This window comes from Hyaena hyaena, unplaced genomic scaffold (assembly GCF_003009895.1).
Source record: "Hyaena hyaena isolate Hyena2069 unplaced genomic scaffold, ASM300989v1 scaffold_656, whole genome shotgun sequence".
Lineage (NCBI taxonomy): Eukaryota > Metazoa > Chordata > Mammalia > Carnivora > Hyaenidae > Hyaena > Hyaena hyaena.
The window spans coordinates 544,497-564,993 of record NW_024081286.1 but is presented as its reverse complement, the minus strand read 5'-3'; the positions used below and the strand labels follow the sequence as shown (position 1 = coordinate 564,993).

At 37.7% G+C, this 20,497-nt stretch overlaps 1 protein-coding gene across 1 annotated transcript in view; it reads right to left on the bottom strand.

The window, feature by feature from the left end:
• Positions 1-20,497, bottom strand: part of MALRD1 (MAM and LDL receptor class A domain containing 1) — an 800,662-nt gene that overhangs the window by 511,291 nt on the left and 268,874 nt on the right. Inside the window, 2 exon segments of the mRNA XM_039216734.1 lie at positions 12,072-12,234; positions 14,969-15,145. Coding sequence (XP_039072665.1) covers positions 12,072-12,234; positions 14,969-15,145 — 340 coding nt within the window.

Here is a 20,497-nt window from a genome sequence, read left to right as displayed (position 1 = left end):
AAATAATTTCATTAGCTTCCTTTAGTCGTTCTAGTAAAAGAAAACCTAGTTCTTGAACTGCGTAGGGCTAATCCCACAAGATGGAAACAGCTGGTTGGGAGATATTTTTTGAAGGGAGAGATTTCCATGTAATAGCGAACTAGTAAGGTAGGTCAGAGGAATGTAGTCATATGGATTCATTGCTGGATAAACATAAAAGTTGCGATGTAAAAGCAGAGCCCTGGCTGCATGTGACAGATAAAGCTTAAGCTTTGGCTTTGACCGATTCTATTCAACGTATATCAATAAGTGTCAGCAGTAGAAAGACACCAGGATAAGATATAGACTTTGTCTCCTAGGGCTATACGTCTTCCAGTGACGACGTGTAGTCAATTAAATCAGATTGTACTTATAAGAGCATCTTGGAGGTATTGTGGGTTCAGTGCCAGACCACAATGAAGCAAACATTGCAATAAATTATTGCTTTTGGTTTCCCACTGCATAGAAGAGTTATGTTTACACAATATTGTTTTCTCTTAAGCGTGCAATAGCATTATGTCTTAAAAAACAAATTTAATGGGGCGCCTGGGTGGCTTAGTCGGTTAAGCGTCCGACTTTCGCTTAGGTCATGATCTCGCGGTTCGTGGGTTCGGGCCCCGCGTCGGGCTCTGTGCTGTCTGCCAGCTCAGAGCCTGGAGCCTGTTTCAGTCTGTAACTCCCTCTCTCTCTGACCCTCCCCTGCTCACGCTGTCTCTCTCTCTCTCTCTCCTAGAAATTAAAAAAAAAAAAGAACATTTAAAAAAAAAACAAATTTAAAAATACTTTATTACTAATAAATGCTAACCGTCATGTGAACTTCTAATGAGTTGTAATCGCTGATCATAGATCCATATAACAAGTCAAGTGATAATGAAACAGTTTGAAATACTGCAAGGATCACCAAAATGTGACACAGAGACATAGGGAAAAATGCCGTTGGAGGAAAAAAATATGCCACCAAAAGACTTGCTCCACACAGCATTGCCACACACCCAGGAGTTGTTAAAAAAAGAAAAGAGGTAGTATCTGCAAAGCACAATAAAATGAGATATGCCTATGCCATATTAAAACGTGTTAAACTGATTAGTAATTAAGGAAAAAGATTTTTTTTCTCTCATAACATTTACCGAAATAGGCTGGTAGATGAATTAAGTGCATGGTGGTCAAACACTGAAACTACTCAAAGATAGTAGAAACTACAGGTGAATTTTGTATGAACATAGATACAGAAGGCCTTTCTAAGCATAAAAGATGGAGTGACGTCACTAAGATGGCAGGAAAAATGGTTCGTTCAGCCTCCTTCAAAGAAAGACCTTCGAGCAAGTATCCACAGACAAGTCACCTCTGTGAGAATCCCAGAACCAAGGGTGAGGCTGAAGTACCCTTTGGCTCACAAATAAAAAAGAAAGAAAAAAGATACATTTGAAGAGTAAAAGGAGTAGTTTCACCTTGACCCCATCACCTCTTCCCTAGGCCAGTACAGCATGGCACCGAGAAGTACCCATGGGGCCTCTGGTTTCTCCAGGGAGAAAAAGGGTCCCCGGTGGCATCCAGCATTCTCAGTGCTGCGAGTCCTTTTAAGAGCACCCACCTAGGTCTCACCTCACAGGGATCACTGGGGAAAGAAATGGGGCTAGATCTGCAGGGATCAGAGACAGAGAGGGAACAGGAGCCCAAAGCACCCACTGCAGGGATCGTGGTGAGCTGGGGTCCTGCCGGTGGCAGCACCTCACCAGAGATCTCAGCAAGTGCCTCTTCCCATCTGCAAAACCAAGACGATGAACACTTTGGCAAAGGAGCTCAGTTGGCTGCGTCTGGGTCTTCAGCCAAAGGTCCCTAAAGACAGGGCCAATTTTATATAGCCTGCTCACACAGGGAAGGAAGTGAGCAAACCCACCCGACGCTGAATACTGCCTCTGGCCCTGTCTGACCAGGGAGCCTAATCAGTGAGCCCTGGAAGGTTCCACAGCCCAGGTTACGACCCCACCCAGACAGAGAGCCAAGCCAGGAGCTCTGCCCACTGGTGAGCATAGACCCTGACTAACCAGGACACATGAGGACAGACCACACGCAGCCTTGGAGCTCAACATACAGCACTGCCTGGACACAGAGCATAGCCAAACGCCCCGTCCAGCAGTGGAACCCAGCCCATAGCCCTGCCTGACTGCTGAGCCCAGCCTGAGTTCCCACCTAATCCCAAAATGGCCTTACCTCAATGCTGAGTCAAGCCAGAGGCACATCTGGATAGGGAGCACAACTGGGGTCCTCACCCAACTAGGGTCAACTGCAGAGCCCAGCCTGCAGCCACCCAAATGCAGAGTCGCACCAGTAGTGCTACTCTGCCGGGGACACAGCCTTGACCCCGGCCAATCAGAGGTGAATGCTGAGCCCAGCTAGTAGCTCCACCTGACCATAGAGCCAACCCAACAGCCACTCAAACAGGGAAACAGCCAGTAGGCCAGTTGGAAAGCCAAACTGAGTCAGCAGGCTCACCCAATCACAGAGCTTAGCCAGAAGCACTTCCACCTCAAAGAACAGATACTAACCTCACCTAATTAGAGACCCATACAACAAGCCTCTCCTGCCCACAATTACTACCATCTGATCCATCCTAGCCCAGAAGTGAGCTACTACTGGCTTAAAAGAGAATGCTGAACCTCTAAGATAGTTTATGTAAGCCTCGTGGCAACAACAAAAGAAAAACCTGTAGTAGATTAAACAAAATAAGGAGATGAGGAATCAAAACAAACCATTACATCACAAAAAGCAGACAGCAAGAAACAAAACAAAAAACAAAAACAAAAAAAAAAGAGTAAAAGAACTACAAAACAGTCAGAAAATAATCAACACAATGGCAATAGTAAGTCCTTACCTAGCAGTACTTTACCTATCAATTACTTTATCATAGGTTGATGAAATTCTCCAGTCAAAAGACTGGGGGAGGCTGAATGGTTAAAAAGCAAAAATACTAGATCCAATAATATGCTGCCTTTGGGGAAATAGGTTAAAGAATTCCTTACACGTATGAGTTAAAAAAGCTTAGGGCAGAAAGCCGCTGCCACAGGGTGAAAGTACCAAAAGTTAGTTAGTGAGGTCTTTTTAAGGGATCACAAGTAACTTGTTACAGGAAATTTCTTTTCATCTGGTGCCAATATACTACTGTGCTGTGATCACAACTCCAAATGCCACTTGCCCCCAGACTCTTTGCTTCTCACACACACAAGTTAATGATCGCCATCTGATTCTTTTCTTTACATTCACCACGTGTGTAAGATCTTGAGTGCTTAATAAATACGGAGACAAAACCCTAGTTCGGGACTATTATCTCTTCCCAGACATTGGCCTCTCTCATATTCAATTTCGTGTCTACTCCCTTGCTGGACGAGAGGGAACTCCAGACTCATAGTCTGCGACAGCTGCCTACAAGAGATATTCACTATAGTTTTACCGGCACACACAGGCTGGGAGTGAAGGGACAGAAAAGATTCCATACAAATGGTAACCAAGAGAGAAGAGGGGCAGCTATACTTATATCAAACTTACTTCAAGTTAAAAATAGTCATAAGAGACAAAGAAAGTCATAATGATAAAAGAGTTATTAATTCACCAAGAAGACCTAATGACTGTAAATATTTAGGCATCCAACATCAGAACACCTAAATATATAAGGCAAATAATAACAGAACTGCACAGAGTAATAAACAACAATAATAGGGACTATTAGTATTAATATTCTGTGTCCAATAATAGATGGCTTACACAGATGGAAAATCAATAAGGAAAGAGCACTACAGTGTTATTTGACTATATATATGACTGTAATTAACATCTATGTTATTGACTATATATTGTTTGAGTTAACATTATATAGTGTTATTAAAATGACACTATAGACCAAACAGACATAGCAGACTTACACAAACATTCCATCCAATAGCAGCAGAATGCATGTTCTTCTCAAGTGCACACAGAACATTTTCCAGGACAGATCATATGTTCAGCCATGAAAAAGTCTTAACAGAGTCAAGAAAATTAAAATTGTATCACATGTCTTTTCTGACCACAATGGTATGAAACAAGATAGCAAAACAGGAGGAAAGTCTGGGAATCCACAAGTATATACAAATCAAACACACACTCCTGAATAGAACAAATGAAGGATCAAAGAGGAAATCAAAAGGGAAATAAGAAAATATTGATACAAATGAAAATACAACATGCTAAAATTTATGGGATGCGTTAAAAGCAGTTCTAAGGTGAAAGTTTACAGTTAAAAATATGTACCTTAGAAAAAGAAAGATCTCAAATAAACAACCTAACTACACCTCAAGACCTCAAGGAACTTGAGCGAACTAAAGTTAAAGTTAACAGAAGAAAAAATAATCAAGATCAGAGCAAAAATAAATGAAATATAGAATAAGGAGAAAAGACCAACTAGGGGTTAGTTTTTTGTAAAACTAAACACAAAATTGACAAACTTTTCACTAGACTAACCAAGAAAAGAAGAGATAAGACTCAAATGAATATAATTATCAATGAAAGAGGAGCCATTAAGCTGAAATTACAGAATTCCAAAATATCAAGAGACTACTACAATTACATACCAATAATCTAGATGAACGTGATAAATTCCTAGAAATGCACAACCAACTAGGACTGAATCAAGAAAAAATGCAATATCTGAACAGCTTAATGATGAGTAAAGAGATTGAATGAGAAATCAAAAGAGATTGAATCAGTAATCAACAGCCTCCCAACACAGAAAAGCTTAGGATTGATGGTTTCACTCATGGGATTCTACCAAACACTGGTGAATTTAAAGAACTGAAGCCAATCCTTCTGAAACCCTTCCAAAAAACTGAAGAGGGGGGAATAGTCCCATATTCATTTTATGAGACCAATACTATCCTCATATTAAAGCCATATAAAGACACTAAAAGACAGTAAAACCATAGGCCAATATTCCTGATGAACATAAATCCAAAACTTCTTAACAAAATACTAACAAATCAAATTAACAGCACATTAAAAGGATTACATACTGTGATTAGGTGGGATTTATCTCTGGGATGCCAAGAAGGCTGAACATAGTCAAGAAATGTGATACTCACATTAATATAATGAAGGATAAAAATCATATGATCCTCATAACAGATGAATAAAAGCATTTGACAAAATTCATTGGGAATGAATTCTGTGTCCTTCCCTCATCTCAAAAATAAACATTAAAAATTTTTAATTAAAAATCAAATTTTTAAAAAATAAGAATATAAAAATTCTACTCTATTTTTTTTAAATCTTAGGAGATAATCTGCAATGTATACAAAACCTGTATATTGTTCAGTAAAGACTAACTGATTTGTGTATAATCAAAAGCAACTCATAAATACTGAGGAACTGAATTAGTGAATGATGGTACATTCATTTAATGGAATACTATTGGCTTATTAAAAGTACTGGTGAATAGTTGTTTACAGATTGCATATAAAATTAAAAGATTAGGAAACAGTGTGGTTGATTATTTTTATTAAATGCATATACACACAATGATGTGGTTTATCTTCCCTACCTATATATAAACATTTCCTACAATAAAAAATGAATTTCTTCTTTTGTGGTAAAAGGAAAACATTTTTGGAGAAATAAAAAAATTAAGAAATTCCTAATGGAGTCAGTACGTGGTCTTTAACCCAGAGTAATATCTTAGTTCATTTGTACTATCCAATAACATACAAAAATAGAGATTCCCTTCAGTTATTATTAATGACACATACAAAACCAGAGGCGCCTAGGTGGCTCAGACGGTTAAGCATCCGACTATGGCTGAGGTCATGCTCTTGCGGTTCTTGAGTTTGAGCCCCACGTCGGGCTCTGTGCTGACAGCTCAGAGCCTGGATCCTGCTTCGAATTCTGTGTCTCCCTCTCTCTTTGCCCCTCCCCTGCTTGCAGTCTGTCTCTCTTTCTCTCTCTCTCTCTCAAAAATGAAGAAACATTTAAAAAATTTAAAGGCACATGCATAACCAAGATAGACTTGAGGACTTGATAAGTTTTCTGGGCCTCACAGTGGCTGTCTCTTTCAGCAAATAACATTCTCCATTACACATTACACATCCATTCATGTGTATGTTGGTTCCATGCTTGATTAAGTGTTCTACTCTCAGGAAACACATACCTAACATAGCAAATTACGTGCCCTAACCAAGGCTACCTCTGCATCTTTCCGGACATAAAGCTCTTTGATGTTTCCTCTACATTATGTATAACAATAATCATTCTGTGCAAGAAAATGAATAAAACTGCATTTGTTACATTTTAATGTAATCAAAGAAAAACACATTTAAAACTTACACAATTAAAATGCATTTTTAATTTCTGGATGCAACTATAACCAGGATATAAAATTATTTTATTACTAAGCAGTGATCTTTGTTAACAACATCATACACTATATGATGAATATATTCTTAAAATTTTACCTTCTATAGCAAATATACTACCTAACCATTTTATATCTGTTATTTTAGGTATGGTTTGCAGGTAGTACTTTCAGCATAGATTTTTCTTAAATTCTGTTTTTTTAAGCCACTGTAATCAACTTTTAGAAATTACTTAATCTAGTGGGGTACCTGGGTGGCTCAGTCAGTTGAGCTATGGACGTTAGCCAGGTCATGATCATGTGGTTCGTAGGTTCGTGAGTTTGAGCCCTGCATCGGGCTCTGAGCTGACAGCTCAGAGCCTGGAGCCCTCTTTGGATTCTGTGTCTCCCCCCTCCATCCCTCCCCCACTTGCTCGCATGCACTCTCTTTCTCTCTCTCAAATAAATAAACATTAAAAATTTTTTATATAAAAATTACTTATCAAGCTAAAATACACTGGAATAAAATTACAATGAAAGGACTTAATTCCCTTAGTTAACACAAATTATTAATATGTATGCAAATATGAAGAATAGGTGCTTAACTCAAGGATAGTGTAAATAGAAGCAATTTTGCTTGTGCTTTATATGTGCCCTTTATTCTCAAGTCCTGCGGCAACCCTCCCAGAAATGCTCCCTTCCACAAGGATTACAACAGTTAAGAGAAAATAATTACAGTTAATTGAGAGGTTGACTGTTTGCACTCTTATTTTTATTTCAGCAAAACTGTTGCTAAAGCCTGGTATTTAACCATTATTCTAGATTTATAAAACTGGATCTTTTAGAAATTATGTTGAGACAGTGTTAAGGCATCTAAATTGGCCTATAAAATACTGGCTTATCTTCTTACCAGAGAAGGCTCCGAGAAAGCAATAATTCTGGTATTTAATGTCTAAGAGATTAAAGCTTTGAAAATTGTTATTGTTGCAGAGCAGAAAACATTAAAATATTTCCAGTTCCACTGAAGCTTTTATCCACATTTATATCCAGCACTTAGATCCATTATGATATGCACAGTTATGTCACAGGGACAGTTTGCATTATTTATGTGGCTTTTAGTTTATAATGAGGTTAAGTCTGCACAAATGCATAATATACACAGGAGTGTAGGTGCATTTGAAATAGTGGGGACTATAGCTCATTTCCACCTGAAAGACAATGACAGCATTATGAAGTAAAAATAAAATCTAAGGAAAAGTACTTTTGCTTGGCAAACAACACACTTAAGAAACTGTGTTCTATACCTAATCTGCATTTTTAATGAGATAGTTCACATTCAAAAAGTTTCTCAACAATCTGTAAGCAAACTCTAAAGTCCAATATATTTTAAAGTATCTGTCTTTTCCATGTAGGCAAAAAGGCCTGAGAAAATGTTGGGTATCATACAATGAATGAGGCAATGTAGAGGGTGCCTTAAAATTATGTGTCATCTAGAGTGGGGGAATAAACTTTCTCACACACTGTTTCTCAATTATAATAGTTTTTTTTTTTTTACAAGACAAACACTTTGTACTGTTTTTTTTTTAAATTAGTCACTAGATTTAAAGACAAATGTATCTGCTCTCAACAAAACTGGAGAAACAAAGTGAGAAAGCTGTCCTCTGTCTTCCAGCAATACCTTCCCCACTTCCTGCCATGGAGGCCTCTAGGGATGAGGTTCTAGAACCACCTAGGAATTACACTAAAATATAGATTCCCAGCTCTACTCTGTGAGATTTTGATCCAAGTATTTCAGAATCTGCATTTAAATATATTACACATAGGGGTGGCTAGGTGGCTTAGTTAAGCGTCTGGCTTCAGTTCAGGACATGATCTCACGGTTCGTGAGCTCAAGCCCTGTGTGTAGAGCTCTGTGCTGACAGTTCAGAGCCTGGAGCCTGTTTCAGATTCTGTGTGTCTCTCTCTGCCCCTCCCCCATTTGCACTCTGTGTGTCCCTGCCTCTCAAAAATGAATGAACATTAACAAATTTTTAAAAATAAATATATATTATATACATATATTAAATTAAATATATTAATATATAATATATAAAATAATTTTATAATTATAAAAATTATATATATGTACATACATGTGTGTGTGTACACACACACACACACATTGACAGTGTTCCCTGATCACCATTTTCCATTTTGAGAAACTTCCCTAAGGTTTCTATGAGCACAGTTAGAAATCACTAATGTAGAATAGGCATGCATATTCCCCTAGATGTCATTCCATATCAAAAATGAAGAACTTAATTATGCCTGAAGGGATGATTTTATACTCCTGATAAATCTTAATATTAAACCTCATTCAACCAACAGATGGGCATTTAGTCCAATAAATAGATTTGAGGGCCAATGATTCAAAATGTTGCTCTCCTTGCCTTCTAGCAGTAAAAATAAGTTGAATCAAAAGCTTTTTTTCTAGGACATAAGAACTATTATAAATTTATGGTACTTAGCTATGAACCAATTTACATATTATGATAAAATGGCAGGGGCTAAAACACTAGGCCAATTAAACTGATTCTGGAGGTCAGAACATATAAGTCAGAGATCATATAAAACTACAAATGGGCAGAGATCATTACACAACAATTCCAAGTGTACAATATCCTAAACATATTTAAATTTGAATTAGCTTCAAAGCTCAGGTGCTAACTGATCAAATATCTTAATTCAATGGTAATCAAATAACAATTTAAAAAAATTCTTAGCTGAGTAGGACTAATGTTTTTGCCAAGCTCCCTAGCAGTTCTTAGAACAAAAATGGATATATATATATATACACTCACTTTTCTTCCGCTTGTTTTCTTTTTTCTTACATTCTTTTCTTCCCAACATTATGTTTCTTTTTCCAGAATGCTAAGAAAATAACTTTTCAACTAAATGTTTCCTATTATTGTATAGGCTAAAAGAAATGGAAATTTCACCCATCCCCAATCTAAAAACAACATGCAAATTGCAATTGATGATTGATGATATTTACAATGAGTGAATTTTACTGTATTAAGACACTGGTGTATTGATCAGAATAGTATTCATTTCTATATGTCTTGATTTCAATCCTAGGAATAAATCCTGCTCGGTGCCCTCATTTGGGCCCTGCTGAGCAAGGTGAAGAAAGAATCCACTCACCAAGTCCTTTGCCAAGGCCATGGCTGCATATTCCCAACTGGAGAAGAAGACACGTCTTTTTCTAAGTCATGTCAAAGTCTTGAACAAACTGATTGTATGGAATGGTGTCAACCATCCACAAACAAAGTGAAAATAAAGATGCAATCCCCTCCTTTTTTTTAGACCACAAAGTTCACTTCACACACTGAGGTACAAAGCTTACTGGTCCCTTAAAGCATGAAGGCAAAACCGTAGAATGTCACTTGGAACGTCACTTTATTTAGCTTTCACCATTTCATTTTCATGATGAAATATACACATTAAGATTTGACTCCACAGTGAAAACTTCCCTACATAATCCTACATGACCATGACTTTTCTAGACTTTGTACTGCTTCATTAAGTATATGAAGTGAGAGAATATTTGAAGTATAATATTGTGCTCTTTTTCTTTTGTACTTGTTTGTGAATGATTGTCACCAACCTGAGCCTGACTCAATCTTTGCCGCAAGGAAAAGTGGGATCACAGAATGTGAAGACGAAGAAAGAACTGGTACAGAGCTTTCTGATTTTCAAAATTGGTCTTGAAAACTATTTCAAACACAATGGTCTTTAAAACCTGGCTTTATATTTCTGGAGGCACACATCTGAGAGAGAAAAGCATTTCCTAAATTAGAAAAACTTCCCTTTAAATGTTAAAAAAAATAAAATTTGAAAAATAGAGCTTAGAGATTTACTATGAGCCACTGAGATATTTGATGCATAAAAACTATTTCTTAGGACATACTAAAAAAATGTCACACCTTCCCTGGCTGCAGAAGAGCCTGAAGAAGAAAGCAGAGGAAGTCTGGGGAAGTTGCAAGCTGAGGGACTGCTCCCTCCTCCCAATTCACTGTCACGTGGAGCGCACCTATTAAACATTATCTGATTACTAAATATTCTCCTTTAAAATATATTTAATTTTTTTGCTTTGCAGGCTATAATTATAATGCATAAATATTTAGAAACTTATCATCAACTAATTCATTCAACAAATAATTATGGAGGCCTTCTATATATCAGTCACTTAGACATAATACAATAGAAAGGAAAGTCACAGACTCTGTGATTCCTCAGAGAATGTGCAGTCTATTGGGGGGTGCGGGGAGGGGAAGGACAAGCAAGTTAAAAACAAATTATATTCCTGTGTTTATAATATGCTACCACATTTCTATGTATACCTTTCCCACACACAAGTGAGATTCTAGTCTGTCTTTTTCTTTATGGAAATACAGATTATTTTTTTTAAATGTTTTTAATTTATTTCTGAGAGAGAGAGAGAGAGAGAGAGCATGAGCAGGGAGGGGCAGAGAGAGAGGGAGACACAGAATCCGAAGCAGCTCCAGGCTCTGAGCTGTCAGCACAGAGCCCAACGCGGCGCTCGAACCCACGACCCGTGAGATCATGACCTGAGCCAAAGTCTGATGCTTAACCGACTGAGCCACCCAGGCGCCCCTGGAAATACAGATTATTGATACAGTGTGGTTTATTTGCAGGTGCCAGAGAAACTTTCTGAAATTATACTTTAGGCAGCGTTGGCTGCTAATTCTGAAATCAGATGATGGTAAAACCGGAACCATTTTAACAAAACAAAACCCCAAAAGAGAGCTTGGAAAATCAGAGTGAAAAAGTCAGCCCAGAAGATGCTGTGTCTCTCCTGAGTCCCAGGTCATGTTGGCATTGATGGACTGGCAATGAACACACCATTAGTTTTCTTTGAAACAGAAGCCATAGAAGTGGGGCTTGTGAAACCCACAAACAAGTGTGAACTGCAAAGAGATGTGAAGGCATAAAGGTTCTGAAAACATCCTCAGTAATATAAATGGGGATCCTTTTGTTGTCTTCAGTCATCCTTCTAAGAAATCACTAAAAGGAAAGATGAAGGATGGGATCTTACAGGAAGTCAGGTATGAGATATGAAGCCTTGGAAACAAAAGACCAAAATAAATGAAAATGAAGATCAAAGACGGGAAGAGGGGGGAAAGGGTTAAGGAGAAAGATAAGCTAAAAAAGGAGGAAACAGAAAAGAGATTTGGGGCATGGGTGGGGGGGAAGGAATGAATAGGTAATTTTATTCTTTTTAATTAAAAAAAAAGTTTTAAGTAGGCTCCATGTCTAACATGGGGCTTGAACTCACAACCCTGAGATAAAGGGTCACATGCTCTGCCCATTGGGCCAGCCAGATGCCTCAGAATAGATCATTTTGAACAATATATTAACACTGCTTTTCAACAAGTGATGGTATTACAAATTATTTTTCTTATGCTTTTCTCAAGTTTCTATGACTTTTACAAGAATATTTACAGCTTTTTAAACTAAATAATTGGGTTTTTTTTTTCAATTTTACATGAAAGAGTACACTTAGCCCACTTACTCTGTAACTTAAATATTCATCTTTACAATTGCAGTGGCTTATGGTAAGGTGGCGAGTCAGGAATCTGGGAACTGCTTAACACACAGTTCCTAAGAGACATGTTCAAAATATGCAGTCACTTACCTTGTATGATCCACAGATGGCCTGTGATTCTCTTCCCCATAATGAATGCTTGTTCCACTGCCAAGTCCCCACCTGAATGTGTTTGAATCTTTAATTAGATTTTGTGAGATTGGCTGGTACCATTCACACAGGCTTCTTTCCTCAAAGCTGCACATTTTCATGGCTTGAATTGAAAAAAAACGAAGATGAGCTAATCACAATAAATGTGTCAATAAACGGCAATTTCTACTATATCAAGCACTTTCTTACTGTTGGCTTCCTTTTTTATTATTATTTTCTTTTAAGCATAATTAGAATAATTAGGCAAATGATTTGTATCATTACTAGAAGAGTTTGAAGGAAATCTTCATGTACTACATTCAAATATCTATAGTAGCTATAACATGGGAATAAATGCATATACTAAAGAATTTGCTCTGATATGGGGGTGAGATTTCAATTAGGGCCTAAAGCTGCAATCTAAACATCGGTAGTTTCTTCACACATAACACCTCCATTGCTTACATGACCCAAGTTCTGGTAAGTCTGTTCTTTTACCACAGTATTATTACAAAGCTAAATTTGATTTCAGACTCTCAAGGAATTAGTCCAAATTCCAAACTACTAGTGTTCAAAAAGCATTAATATTTATAATAACTTTTATACTGGACCTCTTTCTTTGAAAGTTTTCAATATTCTTGTAATGACTGTATTCTAATATCACATGAAATTACAAGTCCAGTGATTTACACAGGTTGTGTGTGAAAATGTCTTCTTCCTCTCTCTCTCTGAACATGTTCATGTGTCTTTCAGTTGGTCTTAAATTCTCCACTGTTCTTGTGTATACCACAGAGGATCGTTGTACACACCCCCACTTTTAAATGGCATAAGCACTGCTGGCAAATCATTACCATCACTGAGTTAATGATTTATTGTAAAGTGTGAGAAGGAAACACTCCATCAAAAAGAAGTGATTTTAATTGTGACATTCAGGTGTTTATTTAGATTATTCAATCTCTGATGTTAATATTGATCATATAATTATATTTACCTTGTAAAGAGATTTAAAATACAGTAGAATTTTGTTTTCCATATCATTAAAAAAGAAGAGAATCATTTCTTTTCAATGAGAAGGCATAAAGTTTTAGTCAAGCAAGATGAATGAGCTCAAAGATTTGCTGTAAGATACTGTACCCAGAGTCAACAATAATGCATTGTACACTTAACAATTTGTTAAGAGGGTGGATCTCATGTTGTGTTCTTTACACACAACAAAAAACATTAGAAAATGTAAGACCATAGTTAACAGGCAGATTTTTTGTTTTAGTTCATCTTACAAAAAGACGGAGGAGGCAAGATCATGTAATTTGTTCAGAATTTAATAATTCAGTTCACAGGCATTTAAAACAAATAAATAACACCATGATTTTAAAATAATAATTTAATAGGATACCTCCAGTCAGGACATTTCAAGAACTTTATCAAAACTCCCTGCCCCATCATAAATGACATGACTAAAATTGCAAAGTTGGACTAAGAAGAAAGTCAGTATTCACTAAAGATATTCATTTAATGTAATTAACTAGAATTTGTGTCAATTTCTAGAAATGCCACAACTTACATACCTACATAAGAGGATTTAATGTCCCCATGAGGAAGTGTGCATAGCACAAAATCTTCCATGACATTATCTTCCATCTGCAATGCACAGCCTATATGCCCAGCCAACTTGAGTTAATTACTATCTCCTCTTATCTGCGGACTGAGTTGGCTTCGATCTTATGAGTTTGAGGGTCTAGATTAATTTATTGCATATCTGCACATTAAAAAGATTTCTCTTTTTAAATTAAATATGAACCTTATTTGACTTTTTAAGTTTTAAAATTTCTTGACAATGCTGACAGAAGACAAATTAGAGTTTCAGCTATAGTCTGTATTTTCCTCATGGTATGAACCCTTAATATCATCAAGATACTTGAGAAATATTACAGTGCAGTAAATTCATATACTATCCAATAAATAGTAGGGAAGGGGAAAAATGGAAAAGTGTTCACCCCTTTTGATCTTGTGCTCTGCCCATTCAAACACAGATTAATTTTTCTCCTCTGAGACTGTGCCTTTGGCTGAGAAGTTCACTCTTAAATTACAAATTTGCCAGGGTGCCTGGGTGGCTCAGTCGGTCAAGCATCCGACTTTGGCTCAGGTCATGATCTCACAGTTCATGGGTTTGAGTCCCATGTCAGGCTCTGTGCTGACAGCTCTCTCAGAGCCTGGAGCCTGCTTCAGATTCTGTATCTCCCTCTCTCTCTCTGACCTTCCCTGACTCTCTCTCTCTTTCTCTCTCTCTCAGAAATAAATAAAACACCAAAAAATCTTTTTAATTACAAATTTGCCTTAAAAGCCATGGACTGGCAGATGCCAATAAATGAAAACCGTTGTTCAGTGGGACCCAGGTGCTGAAGCGCTCGATTGTACTGGTCCATATGAATACTACATATTTAACATAGTATTCATTTTATATTTTGGCAATGGCAAACTTGAACAAATTCATCTAATTTAAGGGTTTTATAATACTCTTGAACATTCCCATCTCATGACTGTGAGGAGGAGAATAGAGACAAACAGGGATGGATAGAAAAGAACAAGTAAACTGTAGTCCTGGAGTCAAGTAACAGCCATGAAACAAGTGTTTTGAATCCAAAAGTTCAATTTCAAAACACTTCCCTCTTGTGGAGCAGCACAGAAGGATACATACTGATTCTTCTACTATATTTTCTATACGAAGAGCTTTTATATTAAAACCTCCTCTAAGCCAGGTTGAAAATTTCTAACTAGGACACGAGGCCATGCTATGTAAAGATTATACTAGTATTGTCTGTTTTACGGCTATATTTAATACAAACTAGGAATTCACCTACCGCACAATGATTCATCTGATTGGTCAGGGCAGTCATATCTAAAATCACATTTCTGGATTTTTTCAACACAGCGACCACTCGACCTGCAAACAAATTCATCATCTGTACAGTTGTGTGGAGGTAATGTTACTGGGGCTGACGCTTCTGGTGGAGTTGGGAGGTCCACTGGCAAATTACCTTGATAAGAGATAAAATACAGGCATCATTTAGCAGGTTCTTCCCTTAAGACCTTACACAGTAAGCTTTTCTATGTATGTTTCCCATTCAGTATTCTGAAGAATAGTTGGTGTCCTTTGGTGATATGCTGAACTTCATGTAAGCATGTAAGTCGGGAGTTCTAGGTCTTAGCAACAACAAATAATTGAATACAAATAGATGAAGGCACAGATAGCAATTACTGAAAAACTACTCAAAACTTGCTGAATAAATGGAAGGCTCAAAGACAGGGCTAGGATCGCTGGGGACCGAGGGAGTCTCAGATGCTGGCCTTAGGAACCAGAATCAAGGCCTGGATAAACCGTCTAGTGCACTGGGTAAATGAACTTTGTTTTTCCACTGCTACAATCTATCCAGCGTTTCCTCGCCTTGTTTCAAATGCCTTCATATACTCAAGATTCAAAGTTGCAAGGGATACCCAAACCAGAAGTATTCACCTGGTATTACCATTAAGATAATAATTTATGACATTCCAGAGCCTAAAAGAAATTTATAGAAGTTAATTTATATGGTAAGTAAGTCAATTAACATTTATTAACAACACCCCATGTCACAGACATGGTAGGTATAATGCACTGAGAGCCAAATACGCCATCATTTCTGTAAAATAGTTTTCTGAGTAGGGGATAAGGCACTCGGGCAAATCGTTCATCATTATGGTTCCACGGGACACATTTATGATAAAGATTATAACACTGTGGGGGCAAAAGTAACACCTATCCTTTTACTCCCGCCTTCACAGCACATTCACAGACCGCAGTACATGGTGGGTATGCTATCATTGTGAAATGAATTAATAGACAGGTGGAAAGATGGATGGATAGATGACAGAGTAAATGGATAGATGGACAAATGGAAGACTGTACAGTGTATTCAGAACACATGAAAGCACACATCAGATGGCAGGAGGGAAGACTTCCAGAAAAGCAATGCTTACAAGTTCTTAGCTTTAAAGCATGATGAGTTACTGCCAAGATGAAAAAAGGTACAAGATCTTTTTGGATGATGAGAGATTTGTGTGAAGGCAGAAAAATACATTGGCGTGTTGTTTTTCTGTTTCGCAAAACTGAGAGTTTGGCACAGAGAACATCTCGTGATGGAGTCAGAATGCATAAGATAAAGTTACGATGTGGAACTAGACAGCAGACAATTACCACATCACAAAAGAGCTAAGTGGGACCCATTCAGGGATTTGAAATAAATACAAAAACTGGTGGGAAAATGCCAAGGTATACAATTTCCACTTTAAGACATACTTTTCTGGCATTAGTGTGAAGAATGATTTGCATGTGGTTCTGACGTGGAGAAGAGCTAATCTTTTAACTGATAAACCAAAGCAGAGGGTACAGAGAAAAGAGCAGAGACCTGAGCAATATCAAACATCCGGTACCCAGAGGGCTGGGGGTTCAGGAGCTACTGGGAATCTGAGGAAAGTCCAATAAGTAGTACTTTATTTCTTAGCTCAAGTTTTGAAGTAATTAAGAGAAGGTAAGACTGAAGCAGATGGCAGATGGGTCAAAATACCAACTTCTCGTGAAGTTGATCATGCAAAAATGACCTCTACCTAAAGACAAGTAGTCTTTTAAAGTGTAAAACTCAGAAAGAAAGAGCCTAAGTCATAACTTGTTCTGGAAACTTCCAGCTCTTCCTGTATGGAAGCCTACCATTGAGAACTGCGGCAAGAAGGGAAGTAGATCTCACGCTTCCTTCAGCTAACTACCTCCGGAAAGAAAAGAGGCAGCTAAGGGAACAGGTATGCATCCTCAGGCCTTCCTTGCAAACTCAGCAGTCCATTGTTGTTTTTCCACAGCTCACATTAGGGTTCTCTCTTGGGGTTTTGTTTTACCTTTTCCTTCCTCTCATCTATCCCATATTTTCTTCTTAATTGCAACAGTCACATTATGTCTCCTGTTCTGTTTTTCCATACTTGGTGCCTCTCATCTGGGGATTTCTCTTCTTTAAGTTCAACTTAACATTTAAATAAATGCGTGTTATATTTGACAGTTCTCGGTATATGTAGTGTTGTGTTCGGATCACCTGGTCTGCCACAGTATTAAAACCAGTTGTCATGTCTGCATCCTTAGGCATGATTCCAATTTAAATGAGGAAATAGTTTCCCTTAAGGAGAAGTCACGAACATGAGTGGATGTCTTAGAAAAAAAAAGGTTAATGAACCAATGCTCAGGAAAAAAGAGATAACTCATTCAGTCAATCAGAAGCCAGGAATGACAGGTAAAAGGACCAGTACTGTAAAAAGGAAATTCGAAGATCCTGAAATTCTTTCTCCTGTCCTCATTACTCCTTGTTATTCTGCCAGAATTACTTCGTCTTAAAAACCAAATAAGTCCAGTATGTTTGTATTTAAGAGTAAATAGAGAAAAGTGTCTCTTACTCCTGAGCCAAACTCTGGAAATGGTGGTATTGTAACTATGCAGTTTGGCTGATTCCTGGGTGTCTGACATGCAGAAGTAGAACAGAGGCCCGAAACATGGTTAGGCAAAGACACGGTTTGGAAACTGAGGCAGGCAAAGGACTGCAAGGTTTCTGACACATTCTCTGGCCTGAGAAGATGGCCCAGACTTTAATCTAAAGACCATGAAAGTCAATTTGTTTTACTTCGCAATGACTTCAAGCAGTATTTCCCAAAGTATCATACTCTAACTCAGGGGATACTAGAAATCACTTGACGTAGTATATGGATAAGTTTTATTATTTTTTAAAAATGAATGTTAAGGGGCACCTGGGTGGCTCAGCCAGTTGGGTGTCCGACTTCAGCTCAGGTCATGATCTCTTGGTTTGTGGGTTCGAGCCCCGCATCGGGCTCTGTGCTGACAGCCAGCTCAGAGCCTAGAGCCTGCTTCAGATTCTGTGTCCCCCTCTCTGACCCTCCCCTGCTCACGCTGCCTCTTTCTGTGTCTCAAAAATAAATAAAAACAAAAAAAAATTTAAAATGAATGTTGAACTATAGTGAAATATATCTAGAACAATAAGCCTGTCTTAGTCACTGCGGGTGGCTGTAATAAAATACCATAGACTGGGTGTCTTAAACAACAGTCTATTGTTTGTCGGAGTTATAGAGGCTGAAAGTTCAAGATCAGGGTGACAGCATGGTTAGATTCTCGGATTCTGGGTATGTCCTCTCATGGCTTCCTTCATATATTCATGCAGTGAGAGATGTCTATTGTCTTTTCCTCTTCTAATAAGAGCACTAATCCCATCATGAGGGCAGCACTTTTCATGACTGACTCCAGCCCTAATTACCCCTAAAAGGTCCCACCTGCAAATACCACCACATTGGGTGTGAGGGCTTCATCATATGAATATTGGGAGAATACAAACTTTCATTCCATTGCAAAACTTATGACGGTTACTTTGTTTTGTTTTGTTTTTTAATTTTTTTTTTATGTTTTATTTATTTCTAGGAGAGAGAGAGACAGCGTGAGCAGGGGAGGGTCAGAGAGAGAGGGAGTCACAGACTGAAACAGGCTCCAGGCTCCGAGCTGGCAGTCAGCACAGAGCCCGACGCGGGGCTCGAACCCACGAACCGCGAGATCATGACCTAAGCGAAAGTCGGACGCTTAACCGACTAAGCCACCCAGGCGCCCCTATGACGGTTACTTTGAACCTATAATTGCTTAAAAGGCTAGAGATGATGGCAATGATAAAGTGTCTTTAAACAAAATACCACAAAAAGCGTTGCATATCAAACAAAATTGCAAAGGTGAAATGTAAATGACTGACATTTACACTCACTAAGCAGCAGAGATTAGTTTGGTTGGAGCTGATCTTCTTCCACATCCCTAAGCCGCAGGGAAACCCACTCACCCGTGCACCTGTCCCCGTAAGTAGATGATTCAGGCTCCAAAGTGTTCTAAGTTCCTGCTCGCTGAATTTTTGTAGCAAATATACTTCATGCTACCCTAATATAATCTTTCTTTACTTTTTAAAAAAATGTCTATTTATTTTGAGAGAGAGACAGAGCATGAGCGGGGAGAAGAGGGAGGGAGACAGAGAATCCAAAGCAGGCTCCCGGCTCTGACCTGTAAGCACAGAGCCTGTTGCGAGGCTCGAACTCACGAACCTTGAGGTCCTGACCTGAGCCGAAGTCGGATGCTTAACCAACTGAGCCACCCAGGCGCCCCATAATCTTTCTGATAGAACAGATTTTCCATTTATTTTATATGAGACTCCACTCCCTACAGCCATTCCCACATTGGTAATTAAGAGAATTCAACCAGTATTTTAACACCTCTAGTCCTTGATAAATTATTATATACCATAACTGTGTGAATTACTGGACTAATATGTCTAGTTGTTCATCTATCTCCAGGAAACAATATCTGTTTTTCCTGCGACTTCTGATGTTAAGAGATGTATTTAATTTAAAAAATCTAAAAGTCTTCTGGAGGTTTAAATCAGATCAATCTTCAGAAAATTGAAAAATCTGAAATATCTCCAGGGTAAAAGCCTTTCTTTTGCACTTAATACAATAACAGAGTTCTACCCACAAGGTCAAACAACTACATTCAGCATAAATGTACTGAATGTCTGCGTAAGGTCTCCTTTCTAGGAGAGTAGGCTTTGCTAGAAGTGACCTATTCTTTGATTATTATTTAAAACAACTATGTGGTACAGCTGTTTGCCACGTACTACGCAGGAGTCCTTTTTCTCGTCTCCAACAACAAATCAGTTCTTTTGAAACATTTTTGCTTTAACTCATGCAATATTTTCTAGGTGGTACAAAGTATTTTCCATCTTTACAGACACTATATTGTGTATCAAAGTGACTACAAAGGCTAGTCACTGAACTATTTTCAAGCTAAAATCTAAGTATTTTAACAGCCTTGTCCATTTTTGGTATTTAGCATTTCTTTCAAATATAGATGATGAAATTGTACATTTTTAACTTTAAAATTGGTTAAGTTACTTAGTTGTCCAATTTTATTTTCTAGAAACACAATAAAACTAAGTTTAATGGACCACAGGCTTTAGCCAAATTTTTTCCTATATATTTTCTATATATTTCTATATAGAAATTGCTATATATTGAATATTACTAATATTCCTATATACTTCCTATATTTTGCCAGACTGCACTACACATGCTAAAAGCAGAATATGATTGAGACTGCAATCCTGAATCTCAAATTTCTTTATTTTACCTTGAAGTCTTTTATTAAACTGTAAACATTTCCAATAATTTGTATTTTTTGCAGTGCATTAGATTGTATTTCCTTTAGAAAAATATGGCAGAAAGACCTTAAAACAAAGTGCTTTTATTGAATGTATTATTCTGAGGCAAATGTAAGAAAC